This window comes from Pristiophorus japonicus, chromosome 11 (assembly GCF_044704955.1).
Source record: "Pristiophorus japonicus isolate sPriJap1 chromosome 11, sPriJap1.hap1, whole genome shotgun sequence".
Lineage (NCBI taxonomy): Eukaryota > Metazoa > Chordata > Chondrichthyes > Pristiophoridae > Pristiophorus > Pristiophorus japonicus.
The window spans coordinates 63,045,654-63,060,353 of record NC_091987.1 but is presented as its reverse complement, the minus strand read 5'-3'; the positions used below and the strand labels follow the sequence as shown (position 1 = coordinate 63,060,353).

The 14,700-nt window shown below is 39.2% G+C and overlaps 1 protein-coding gene across 2 annotated transcripts in view; it reads right to left on the bottom strand.

Moving 5' to 3' along the window:
- kdm6a (lysine (K)-specific demethylase 6A) overlaps positions 1-14,700 on the bottom strand; it is a 424,338-nt gene that overhangs the window by 81,730 nt on the left and 327,908 nt on the right. The window contains exons 13-18 of one of the 2 annotated variants that reach the window (XM_070893443.1): positions 13,267-13,365; positions 12,921-13,140; positions 9,344-9,478; positions 8,627-8,776; positions 5,680-5,775; positions 888-995 (exon numbers count right to left, since the gene is read on the bottom strand). In XM_070893443.1, the coding sequence (XP_070749544.1) occupies positions 888-995; positions 5,680-5,775; positions 8,627-8,776; positions 9,344-9,478; positions 12,921-13,140; positions 13,267-13,365 (808 nt within the window). The remainder of the gene's footprint in view (positions 1-887; positions 996-5,679; positions 5,776-8,626; positions 8,777-9,343; positions 9,479-12,920; positions 13,141-13,266; positions 13,366-14,700) is intronic. The other variant, XM_070893444.1, reaches the window with a different exon arrangement.

Genomic DNA, 14,700 nt, shown 5'->3' with positions numbered 1-14,700 from the left:
TCATGAAAATCTAGCCTATGTAAGGCTAATTCATCACATGCACTCAAGAACAGTTGGCAACATACTTTTAGTTATAGCATACAGAATTGGGTCGTCTTGTACAAAGTGGGAAAATGGAGGGAATTGCTATTTTTAATCAAAAGCAATTGTTCAGCTGACAGAATATAAATGTGGAAGATGGATGGCTTTGAGGGGGGGGGAAAAAGAGGAGAGAAGAGCAATAGAGGAAACTGTTAATAAAAATGGGCAATAAAAGTAAATTAATACTTCCCATCTTTGGGATGTTACTGACGATCTCAAATTTAAAAAGAAAAGCCAGTAACTCAAAACCAACTTTAAGGAATACTTTTTCAGCTAATTGAACACAAGTGCCAGAAATCTAATCTAGTCTGACAGCAGAACTGAGCAGATGCAGAAAATAAGATGGTTTAATTTAAAAAATAAAAAGGTAAACAGCTTGTATGTTAAAAATAGGTACAAAACAAAAACATAAGTAGGTCAGAAAGAATGAGGGAGAAAAGTGAGGGAAGCTTAAAATGTATTTTCATTTAAAATTGCCATTTCAATTTTGTAACAGAAGGTTAATATTAAACTAATAAACCTATTTTTGGCAACCAAGTAGCTTTATTATTAAGTTCTGACGAAGGGTCATCGACCTGAAACATTAACTTTGTTTCTCTCCACAGATGCTGCCTGACCCGCTGAGATTGCCAGCATTTTCTATTTTTATTTTAGATTCCAGCATCTGCAGTATTTTGCTTTTGTATTAGCTTTATTACGATATCAGTGTTTGAGTATTATTTCATAGCCTGAGGGCATTAAAAAGTCAACCCCGTGCAGGCTGATTATACAAATCATTTTTACTGGAGGGCACTATATACTCTTACCTGCTGCTGGTGCTGTCGCATCAAGGCAAACTGTCCCTCAAGCTGTTCCAGCATTTGAAGCTGAAGCTGATTCAGGTTCTTCCTGTTTGTACGCAACTGCTCCAAAAACTGAAAAAAAAATTATTGGATGCACTGAAAGACAAACTGTGTAGCACTATAAAACATAATTCAGTCTATGTTAACTAATCCTGAGTAAACTATTAATACTATATTTATTCATAGAATCTTTTAAAAATATAGATTGCATTAAACTTTTAAAATTACTAGAAAAATTACTGAGCAGGAATAATTAAATCCAAGATGCAAGACTACTTTGAGTTTTTGTTTCATGCATATACATTATTTAGTCCAATTATATGGAGTACATACTGTTGTATAATTAATTTTTTTTGTATTTCCATAATTTAAGTCAGATGCAGGGGCCAAGACTAATTTCTTCTATTCAACTGTTTCAGTTAAATGCTCCAAAAACAACTTCAATAATGTGAATCAATGCTATTTCAATTTTTTCTCTTGATGCACTGGTACTAAACATATTATACAATAAGCACAGAAAATAAGAGCTAAATCCCAATTGAAGGAGAAGAGTACTGCAAGAGCTGCACACCAATCCAATATGGTCCTATTGGGAAACCTGGTAAAGTTGTTTGTGATTTTTTTAATTCACACAATCCCTCAAGCAGATCAGTTGTTTCTTCCAGCAAGTTTCTCCAGATGACATAACTTTTTATTAAATGCTAACCCTTGACTCTTCTGGATATGGAAGCAGGAAGAATAGACCACTCCTACTCACTGTAGGTGGTCACCAATCAGAAGACTCAGAACCCACTATAGAACATCAGAGTACACAAGGAGGCCATTCGGCCCGCTGTGCCTTTGTTGACTCTTTGAAAGGTCAGTCGTGCTTAGTCCCACATCCAGCTCTATTTCCATAACCCTGCATGTTCACCATCCTCAAGTACCTGCCCAACTTCCTTTTAAAATTATTTATGGAATCACCTTCCACCACTTTTTCAGGTATAGTGCTGCATATCGAGAAAACTCCAAGAAAAATATTTCTCCTCATCTCCCATCTTTTGCCAAATGATTTTGAATCTGTGACCTCTAGTTATCGACCCACTCGCCAGAGGAAATAATTTTTCTCTATCTACTCTTTCAAAACCTCTCACCATCTTGAAAATCTCTATTAGGTCACCTCTTAACCTTATCTGTTCCAAGGAAGACAATCCTAACTTTTCTAACCTCTCCTCATAACTGATGTCACTCATCCCTTGTAACATCCTGATGAACCTCATTATAACCTTCCTGAGACCTTTACATCTTTCGTGTAGTGTGGTGCCCAGAATACTCCAGCTGAGGCCTAACCAGTGATTTATAAAGTTCTGGCATGATCTCTTTGCTTTAATATTCTATTCCTCTATTGAAAAACCCAAGTAACCCATATACTTTTCTTAACAACCTTATCAACTTGCCCAGCCACCTTATAAGGATTTGTGTACAAGAACACCAAGGTCTTTGCTCATCTACACTTTTCAAATCATGCCATTTATAATATACTGTCTTTCCATATTAGTCCTCCCAAAGTGCATCACTTCACATTTCTCCGCATTGAACTCCACCTGCCATGTTTCTGCGCATTTCACCATCCTGTCTATGTCATCCTCAAGTCGACAACTAATCTCATCACTATCTACTACATTGCCAAGTTTCATACCATCTGCAAACTTCATAATACTGTTCTCATCTAGGTCGTTTATAAAAATTGAAGCGAGCAATAAACCGAAAATGGATCCTTGGGGAACTCCATTGCTAAACCACCTCTTAGTCTGAAAAATATCCATCCTCCACCACCCTTTGTTTACGGTCACAAAGCCAATTTTGCAACCATCCGCCACTTTCCCCTTAGTCGTAATAAACCTCCTGTGTGGCACTTTGGCGAAGGCCTTCTGAAAGTCCATATATACACATCATCTGAACTACCTTGATCAACCATCTGTTACCTCAAAGAAGTCAATCGTGTTAGTCAGACATGATTTCTCTCTGTCTCCCTGACTCTCGCTGTATATCTCTCTCTGTCACGGAGAGCGAAAAAGAGACAGAGTCAAAGGGAGAGACAGAGATTCAGAGACAGCAAGAGAGACAGAAACACAAAGAGAGAGAAATACAAAGGGTAATGAGAGATAATGAGGGGGATGACAGAGACGCAAATAGTGAGCGAGGTAGAGATAGAGAGCGAGAGAGAGGAGAGGGAGAGGGAGAGGGAGAGGGAGGGAGGAAAAGAGGGAGAGAGACAGAAAGACACAGACGGAGGGAGAGAGAGTAACAGCGAAGGAAGGAGAAAGACAGCGACAGTCACAGAGACAGAGACAAACAAAATGAGAGACACAGAGGGCAGGAGGGAGAGAGACGGAGAGAGAGAAACAGACTGACTGAAAGAGAGAGGCAAAAAGAAAGAGGGAGACAAAGGGGAATGTCATTGACATCCCTTTTCACCACGCCCTAGATGTTATAATCAACACGCTCCCACTTCCACAATTTCTGTTGCCGCTGCCTCTACCTGTCGCCCGAGTCCCTGACTGCTGCTATCAATAGAAGACCAAGAAAGGAAAAAAAATAAAAGAGCAGAGAGGGAGTAGAGGCAGTAGTGAGGGCAGAGGGCAGAGAGAGAGAGAGAGAGAGAGAGAGAGAGAGAGAGAGAGAGAGAGAGAGAGAGAGAGAGAGAGAGAAAAAATAGAGATCCATAGAAGTGGAGGAGGAGAGAGCACAGAAAGCAACTCGAGGTGCATTTTCAGTAGTTTTGCATTGATGCAATCACACTCAAGTTATAATCTACATGTACCCTTGATTAAATATGGCCCACTCACTATTAGCATCTCGAGGAGCTGGCCCACTGCTCCAAAAGGGTGGACACTTTTAGGCTAACTCGATGCAAATGGATCAAGCCTGGGACCTTAGTCTGTATTGCTCACACACACTATATAAACTCTGTGAGCCATCAGGGGAGTTAAGATTTTTATTTAAAAGCTCTAACAATTTATTGAAGTATATGATTGTTGGGGTTGTACCGCCTCATAATTTCTTTTAATATCCGAAGATGGGATTTTCAAGATGGATGGCAAATTCTCCTGGAGGGCTAAAAACTCACTTCAAACCATGAAAAGAATGCAAGTCACCTTATTCAACAGTCTGTACTCTGACACAAGTAAAATAAATGTACATGCAGAAAAGACAAAAGTAATATTGTATTCTGGATTTAATTATTTTTACTTATATAATTTTCCAGGCTAAAATACAGTTAATGTAGAAGATAATCTTTCTACTATTTAGATTACACTTGTAACATACAAATACAATATTCAATGGTGAGCAAATACAATATTCAATGGTGAGCTATCAAAGACAGAATTCATCATTTGTGGAATGCTGATCCAATGACATGTCTGTGCTCTTCTGCCCAAAAGTTTTTTGGCTGAGCACACCCAACTCCATGTAGAAATTCGACACGGAAAATTGCAATCTGATTTTTGTCATAAACCACAGCAACTATCATCATTACAGCTGATATGTAGAAGCAGCATCTTAGGCCTTCTTTGAATGCCATGATATAACTTGCATGAGGTGAAGTCATCTTCCAATGGAAGACCCCAGAGATTTTGTGCAGGACATAATAGAGAAAATCCTTTGAAGTTCTTCTTGCACTGATCTCCAATTGTGATCCCAAGATTTGGCATTGGCAAAATTCAGTTTTATGCAAATTGGTGTGCATAAATTAGTACTAATACAATTGGAAGAAACAGTGAGTATGCGTGATGAAAATCAACATGGTACAGTTGCAAAATGCTTCTCTCTTACTGGAACCCAAAAGTAAAAGTGACAAATGCCAACAGAAATAGGAACAAAAATGTTCCTCATAAGAAGTTATTCTATGGATGTAAAACAAAGTCTCTTAAAGAGATAGGCACTACTGGCCTTCTCTACATACAAAGTTTTACCCAAATTACGTGAAGCATGATAAGAGGGATTCAATCAGCCTTTCAGTGTTCCTCCAAAATGGTTCAATAAAATGTGTATTATGTAAGTCACTGGGATACTTCTGCGATTTCCTGGACATGTATTATTTTATATGTAACGCTAATTACCAGACCTGGTAATCATTGTTAAAATATCCATCGTGATCACCATTGAAAGCAAAACAATTAATTTCACGTGACCTGATTTCACAATGAATGTGAAAATGAAAACATAAAAGTTGCGACAGCCAGATGTAAAGTTGAAAGCTCAACCAATGATAGTTCAACATTCTACTGTGGGGATATCCAACCTGTGCCCCAGGGTCGGTTGCAGCCCCCAAGCCTGGCATCTTGATGTGAGAAGCCCAAAGCAAGTTAATGTTACTTATATTTATATTTTATGTTTGCTGGTTTGTCCTATTTGAATTTGGGGGCGCTGTGCATGTCCGGAAAGGTCGGCTCTTAGCCCTGTTGCCTGATTGAGAGATAAATCTTCAATTAGATTAAAATCTTTTAATTTCAGAAATGTGCAAATTAGTGGGAACTTTGTATGTAGTCACCGAGGCTCCATGGTACATACTTAAACAGCCTAAGACAACAAAAATCTTGTTCTAATGTAAAACTGAATGTTTCAATTTAAGCTTAATAAACTTTTCATCTTTTGCTCATGCTTTGTGAATATCCTATGAAGTTGCTTTCAAAATGTTTCACCATTCTGAAAAAAGTGCTCAATATTTCAAATTAGTACTGTACAATTAAAATATTTTAATGAAACCACATACCTGTAACTTTTGAGGGGTCAGGTACCATGATGGAACCTGCTGTACTGGATGGTGTGGTGCTGTGTGACCACCTGACCATATATCTGGAGCATTTAGCTGAAAATAGAAAAAAGAATGAATATCCCATAATTATAGAACACCTAGGAACTATTCAAATGGAATACATTTCTAATTTAACTGCAGTAGAATTTCTGTACCATCTCTGCATGGAGCATCTGTAAAGGATAAGTGCAGAAAATGGATGAAGAAATAAGAATATATACCGAAAGAACAAGTTTAAAACCATACAATGCAAGAAGAGATTTTTGGGAACCCAACAAAAACTTTGAAGACCATGTTACATAGACTGTTGGGATACAATTTCAATATAGATTTGTCAACAAACATGTGGTACAATAGTTTGTAACATATTTCTGGGAATAATTTTTCCTCCAAGTGTCTTATCATGGCACTTTGAAATTCCCAACGTTTGGCCCTCTATTCGCCACGATACTCTGCAGCTACTGATCTGCTCAATCACACCCTCACCTCCAGTTTTGATGCCGTCCCCAGTTAAACCCTTACTCTCTCCCACCCTAGTTGGTCCGCTTGGTACAGCCCCCATTTTCACTCCCTTAAGTCCAAGCAGATTCAAACATTTGGTGCACAATTAGTTTAGCCTTTCATCGCCATATTTAGCTGGACCACATCAAGCATGATCACACCCTGCTCTCCTCTGCTCAATATTCTAGGATCATCCTGGAATGTAAAGATAACCCCGGCTTCGTTTCTCCACTACCAATCAGCTCCCTAAACCCCTCTCCCCTCCACCAAGTGTGAGGAGCTCATGAACTTTTGTCACTAAGACTGAATCCATCCATTCAGCTGTATCTGCCATATTCCTCCCTTCCCTTAACCCACCAAACCAAAACTCCAAGATTTCCCCCATGTTACAGCTGTGAACCCACATCTTTCTCTAGTTTTTCTTCCATCTCCCCATATGTCCTCTCCAAACTCATCTTGTCCATGAGATCGACCCACTGCTCTCTTGATCCTATTCCCACTAAATTGCTGACCAACCATCTTCCCTTCCTAGCCCCATGGTTAGCTGATATTGTAAACTGATCCCTCTCCTTGGGTACTGTCCCCCTCCCTTTCAAATCTGCTGTCATCACCCCTTCCTCAGAAAACTCAGCCTTGACCTGTCCTTGAAAACTACTACCCCATCTGCAACCTCCGTTTTCTCCACAAAGTCCTTGAACGTGTTGTTGCCTCCCAAATCCATGCCCACCTTTACTGCAACTCCATGTTTGAACTTCTCCAATGATCTTTTCGTCTCTGCCACAGCATCGAAACAGCCCTAATCAGTCACAAATTACATCCTCGGTGACTGTAGTGCACTCTCTCCTCATTCTTTTTGGCCCATCTGTAGCCTTCGACACGGTTGACCACACCATCCTCCTCCAATGCCTCTCCTCCGTTGTCCAGCTGAGTGGGACAACCTGGTCTCCCTGCTTCCACTCATACCTATCCAGTCATAGTAAGAAAATCTCCTGCAACAGCTTCTCTTCTCGTCTCTGCACCATTACTTCGAGTCCCCCAAGGATCTATCCTTGTCCCCTAGTATTTTTCATCCACATTTTGCCCCTCAGCGACGTCATCCGAAAAATTAACGTCAGGTTCCGCATGTGCACCAACACCACCCAGCTCTACCTCACCACCACCTCACTCGACTCCTCCACTGCCTCAGTGTGTCCTGGATGCCTGCAATTTCCTCCAATTAAACAGTGGTGAGATCATCTTCAGCCCCCACCACAAACTCCTCATCCTACCCATGGATTCAATCCCCTCCCTGGCCACTGTCTCAGGCTGAACTAGACAGTTTGCAATCTCGGAGTCCTATTTGACACAGAGCTGAGCTTCCAACCCCATAGCCTCTCCAAGACCAAGACCATCTACTTCCACCTTCACAATATCGCCCGTCTCTGCCCCGTCTTAAGCCATCTGCTATGAAGCCCTCATCCATGTTTTTGATACCTCCATACTCAACTATTTAAATGTTCTCCTGCCTGACCTCCCATGCATCCAAAACTCTGGTGTCCATATCCTAACTAGCACCAGTCTTGCTCATCCATCACCCGTGTTCGCTAACCGACATTGGCTCCTGGTCTCTGAACACAAATTGATTTTAAAATTCTCGTCTTTGTGTTCAAATCACTCATGGCCTCACCCCTCCCTATCTCTGTAAGCTCCTACAGCTCAACAATCCTCTAAGAACTCTGCGTTCCTCCAATTCTGGCCTCTTGTGCATCCCTCACTTCCTTTGCTCCACTATTGGCGGCTGTGCTTTCAGCCATCTGGGTCTCAAGCTCTGGAAATCTCTCCCGAAATCCCTCTCCTCTAAGACCGTACTTAAAATCAATCTCTTTGGCCAAGCTTTTGGTTAGCTGTCCTAATATCTCCTCCTTTGGCTCAGTCAATTTTTGTCTGGTTATGCTGCCGTGAAGTACCTTAGGACGTTTTACAACATAATGAAGGTAGTTGTTGCACATCAGTGTGCATTACACCAACTGATCATAAACTTGCAGCATATTATTTTAAATTCATTGTCTTAACTGGAGAGAGCAGATGTTACACAAGGTCATGTTATCATTAAGGTCCTTTCGTCATTTTTTTAAGAAACCTATTTTCCACAGTACATTTGGTGCGGAATACTAAACCATTTTAAAATGTTGAAATGATATACATGTCTTCCATTATAGATCAACTGTAAAAAATAGTGTACATTTCATGTTGAATAGAGTCCATTCTAAAAGGGATGCTCGTCATCATAGAACATTTTTAAACTCTCAGAAGCATTTTTTTTTTATAAACTCAATTTAATCCTCGTTCCCTTTTCATTTGAATGCTGAAATAATCATACGGTCCTCAAAAGGTTAGAATAGAACCAAACCAACTGAATTACTACCTTAGTAGGACTGGACATCCTTTTCCTTTTAGCAGGACTGGATAGGTCATCTACTTGGTTAGAAGGAACCATGTGTAGTGGTAAGGACTGCTGTGGCTGCTGACTGAGGCCTACTAATGGTTCACTACTGTGATGGTGAGGTTTACAAGCCTATACACAAAAGAAGAGCATTGGAAATAAAATCTTTAGGTAACATTCCCGTGTACTTTTAAGATATCCTTTTCTTTCTGTTTTTGATTTTCCCGTTGTCTTGCACTTGTGCAGTAGTAATCACAGAGTATGTTTTTTTCACCAGCTGAACAATGACTAAGTGTTGTTTGGACTAATTTCTTACTCCCATTTTTGTCAAGAGTTGAGTACCAAGGAAAAAAATCTGAGCAGTTCTGGGCAATAGTTGTAACTATCTATAAATACAGCTTTATGTACAAATAGTGCAAAGTATTGCATACAATAGGATGGTTCAACATTTACTTTCCAATAGCTTGAGAAATCAACAATTTTGATCTCATCAGCTCTAGGACCTTTAAAAATATTTTGGTAATCTCATAGCCCCAAATAGTTGTAATCCATTGAACATATTTCTTCAAATCCTACCACTGATGAAGTTTTGTGCAGTTACTGTTTTGTGTGTATGTATATGTATTAGCCACTAAAAAGTACCTTTAAAACTATAAAGCTAAAATGCTTAAGTACAATTGAGGTACAAATAATTTTCACCTGCTGAGCTGAATTCATGGCACCCTGCCTGGAGGTAAGTTCTGCTGGGATTGGTAGGCTCCATGCCTCCTCAATACTGGGAAGCATTTTGGTTTTACTTTGTAGGCTACCTTGTGGAAGGTTGCACAACTGGGCCTGTAAAAAGTATGTGATGCGATTATGTAAATGAAAGCTAACTGATCAGTCATACAAACCACCTAATTGCTCAACAATCATGTAACACTTGTGGCTTTATGATCACACTAAAATTTCAATGAAACTTGTGACAGAACACATTTGTGTGAAGTTTTAGCAACCTGCCCCTGTTTTAATTTTTTTTTTGTTAATTTTGCATTGTGTGCGGTGAAAAAAAAATCAGAACGAAAACTAATGTTATCTTTTATACAAATACTATAGTTTTCAATTTAAAATGCAACAATTTTCTCCCAGTAATATGGTACATCATAGTGATTAAATCTCCTGGGGATCAGCGGTGTAATTAATATCTTTGACATGGCCTCCTTTTCTATTATACTTAAATTCAAAATTAACCTAAATGTTCGATTCAAACCTTTAAAAGCTGCAGTTTCCTTTAAGTTGACTCATATGTACTAAAAAAAAACATTGTAAACGTCATAATTTTTTTTGCAAGCACCAATCTACAGAAAATGCTTAAAAGAACCTGAAGCACTTTCAAATAGTAGCCAGAAAAGAAAACAAGTCAAAGTAGACACTGAAAAAGTAGAGGTCCCATTACTATTTTTCTCTCATCCTACGCGTGCTTCTCACAGGGAAATTACAGCAGCTGCAACTGCAGACAAGTCAAAGATCTGTGCTGAACTACTCAGGCTAAAGAACACTGAATAGCCACAAGTGGTTTGGGTGAGAATGTGGAGGAAAAAGCTAAGAGAGAAACAGCAAAAAAATATGCAACAGTGGGACATTGATAAAACGAACAATACTGTTTAATAGGAGAGAGAAAACGGCCCTGAAGTTACGGTCAGAGGCTTCCCACGGGGAAATGCCTCCGATCCGCGTACCTGATGGTCCAAGAGATACGGTGATTCGCGGGTACCTCTCTGGGTACCCGCAGGTAGAGACCCACACATCTCAGGGGTGCACACAGTTTGCAAGCACACCTAGGATCACGTTGGCCAGCCCAACCAATAAAAGAAAGGAGTCCCCATGCATGCTTATGAGGATTCCTTCTGTATGTACGGAAACCCGGAACTAGGGCAGTCCTTACGAGCGCGTGCGCACCTTGTACACACCCGTAGGGGCCGCAAATTAGAGCCCAATAAATTATTTGAATAAGGATCAAAATTAGATTTGCAGCAAGGGAATTTTTTTCCTAAGTACAGAATTCCATTCTGTGTTTGCATCTCCAAAAAACTTCTTGCCTACTAACTTTGCAATCCTCGAATATTTTCACTTTATAGAAAGTGTATTGACTCCTCCCCGTTACAGATTTTATACCCTTAATAATAATAATATAGTTTGAAACAATTAAAAAAAAATCAGTACAATAACTTAGTAATTTGTTTATAGTTTATAGATAGGACATTAACTTTAACTTTAGAAAACAATGGGACAAGAAATTGTAGTTAGAAGTTTTAAAAAAAGATGGATTTTCAGGACGAGTAAAGAAATACTATTTCCTCTAACTGGGAAGTTCAAGGTTACAGAATGAGGTGGTTAGGAAAAAAATCTTTACACACAACCTTACAGTATGGAATACTTTGACACAGGGACTAGCTGAGACAGAGATTAGATTTTTTAATGAAAGAACAGATAAACATTTGAAGCAGAGGACAAAACAGGGTTACAGGGAAGCAGCAGGATAGTAGAATTAATTTTGGTTTTCTCTGGCAAAGCACCAGCACAAACATGGTGAGCCAAATAGCTTTTTCTAGGCTATAAACATCTTATGATTCTATTTGCTTCCAAAAGAAGAAATATTTAGTACTAGTACTTGTATAGAGAATGAGGCATGAGTGTGCACAGAAAACAAATCAAGCTGTATTGAAAATATAAATCACAATTGTTTGGTGCAAAAGAGTAGTGTCAATTACATTGTGAATGATTTCTTTTCCATAAAATGTAGCTATCAGTGCATCTTCTGGCTTTATAAGTAAACGCATGGCCTGGTGTTTTACTGAGCGATATAGGCTTGAAGATCCTAACTTTAACCTCTGGTCTGTGTTGAGTTAGCTGATTTCAGCAAGGACGACAGTATGAGCACTACAAATAGCCTTACTAGCTAGGTGAAGGAGAAAATAGGCAAAAATCTTAGTTAGAGTTCCAGTTCCTTATTACTATCCAATGACCCCTGCTGAAAAGTACACATGGATATTAGATGAGGTCAGGTATGAGGCTCAGCTGATATTTCTTCTGCCCTCTTCTTGGTCACAAGGCTTGCTGTTACTGTCCCAAGATCACACTGGGACAGACGAGAAGATAGAGTAGCTTACAGGATCAGTAGCAGCAGCATTCAAAAATAGCTCTAGGTTAATCAAGGGATCGGAGCGGAAAGTGGAGTTGAGGTCAAAGATTAGCCATGATCTTACTGAATGGTGAAGCAGGCTCGAAGGGCTGTATGGCCATAATCCTGCTCCTAATTCTTATGTTCTTATGTCATTCACAGAGGTCTTCACACCCAAGACCAATCCTATCCTCACTAGATGTCCAAATAATTTCCAGCAGGGGTTACTGAATTGCAATCCAGAGTGGGACCGTGGCTGTGTTTTCCCTTTCCTATTCAAAGAGCTCGGAGAGCAACTAGAGTGCTCCAACTGAAATCCTGGTTGAAATCAGCAACTCAGCACAGACTAGGAATGTAGTTTGTAACCTTCCTGTTGCCGACTGCTACACCAAGTACACCTTTACCGACTAGGCCATTAGAAAATGTTATCAAATGGATCTGAAAATTTCCTCAGACTATGAAGTCAAACAAAGAAGGATACTGCAGCTTTTAACAGAAGAATTTGTCATTTGCATTAACAATGGCTGATGTAGAAATATTGTTGTAGGCAGGTAGGACTTAAAGAAAAAGCAGAATAGCTTTGCACTTAAGATACCATATAGCAGGCAATTTTGGCAAAAAAATTAATGGACCTTTCAACAATTTTCCCCTCCAATTAGACCTCAAGCCGTGGAAAGCAACTGACTGCTTTCTTCAAATCACCGTCTTCCAGGTCGGACATGATTTTAACAGTGCCATTTATATAACCTGCTATGCAGTACTGCATAAAGCTAATTTGATTTCAAATCTATTAACGCTAACTTCTATTTTAAAAGTGCAATTCAAGCAGGAGACATCTGACATAATTAACCTCTTATAATGCCTAAATTGCCCAATAAGTTATATTCCTTGGAATTCTGTCTGCATGTTTTCTGGCTAACTACTGAACCAGTTTAAACTAAATTGGTGCTTTAAAAATATCTTTCTAATTCTGTGCAATATGGTTAGTCAATAGCAAACCCATATAGAAGTTCCTTGTCTAATCCATAGATGTAAATCCTTTAAATCCATTAGAAATATTTCATTTAACTTTTGAGATGATTATGCATTTAGATACCACACCCCAAACCAGTTTACCTGTAAGTACTTTATCCTTGCAGTGAGTGCAGAAGTATTACTACAATTTTTGCTCCTAGTTGCATTTATGTAACATTTAATTGCATCCTGAGGTTGATTGCAGGATTCATAGAGTGTTCCCAGGTCCATCCAGGCTGCAGCATGTCCGTGGTCTAACTGAACAGCACAGATATAGGCCTGTAAAGCATCCATTGGCTGGTTCTGTTGCTGATACAACACCCTAAGACAGTAAACAAAATAGCAAACAGGACTGAACAGATGCAGATAATAAAATGTCAAACTAATATTGCTAGAACTCCCATGTTTCAATCTGACCATCTAGTTTTAAGCATCTGCCATTTCTTACCCTATTGAACACCATGTATCAGCACTTGCTTCTGATTTATCAATGGAATGCCTATATGATAAGAAAGCATCCTGAACTTTGCCAATGCTTGAATAGCACCTGTAAGAAAGATACCAATTACAATTCAGAATATATACACACAAACTAGATGTTATTTTGCCAATTCAAGCCCCCAAATACTTTAGATAATAATGGAGGTAAAAAAAGAGAACATTCAATTTTATTTTAAGGCGTTGCCACATATCTTGCACAATGCTTCTTAAAGCATATTCCACTGAAACTAATACTTAAGACGGTTTAATTTAATATGTACAGTAAAACACAAAGGCATATGTAATGCACGGGATACAGCTGCTAATGGATACACAAGAATATGACTTACTTTAGATATGACCTTCCTCATTCTTTGAATGCCATTCTACTATAATTTTCAAGAATGACAAACTTTAAAATAACATTCTCGTGAATGCAGTCATCGCTGGTAAGGTTGGTATTTATTGCACATCTTTAGTTGCCCTGAGGTGGTGGTAGTGGACCTCCTTCTTGCAACGGTTTGATAAAATAATGGATTGCTAGGCCACTTTAGAGGGCAGTCAAGAGTCAACCACATTGGTGTAGGACTGGAGCCACATATAGGCCAGACCAGGTAGAAAGACTTTCATTTATATAGCAGCTTTCACGACCTCAGGGTGTCTTAAAGCACTTTATACTTTTGCTGTGTAGTCACTATTGCATTGAAATATGGTAGCCAATTTGTGCATGGCAAGGACCCACAAACACTATTGTGGGAATGACTGATAATCTGTTTTAGTGATGTTGGTTGATGGATAAATATTGGCACCAGGAAGAACTCCCCTTCTCCAAACTGGATCTTTTACGTCCACCCGGGAGGGCAGACAGGGTCTCAGTTCAACATCTCATCTGAAAAATGGCACCTCCAACAATACAGCACTCTCAGTACTGCACTGAAGTGTAAGCCTAAATTATGTGCTCGAGTCTTTAGAGTGGCACTTGAACCTACGACCTTCTGATTCAGAGGTGAGAGTGCTACCACTGCGCCATGGTTGACATCATGGGTAAACTAGTTGGGTTTTTATGACAATCCAGTTTCATGGTTACTTTTACAGATTAAAAAAAAAGGAATTCAAATTCTCAAACTGTCATGGTGGAATTGAACATAGTTTCAAATAAATATATTATAGGCAATTTAGTCCAGGCCTCTGGATTACTAGTCCAGCAACATAACCAATACACTACTGTACCCCTGCTTGTAGGGTTTGGAGAATTGGATTAAGAATTACTTGATTCAAAATTTGTGTAATGTATTTGTCAGTATTCTCACCACTGATGTGAATGTGTGCACATGGTTCTGGAAGCAAACCTCAGTCAATGGAACACAAGAAGAGAGCAAGTGATACAACAAAATCAGACATA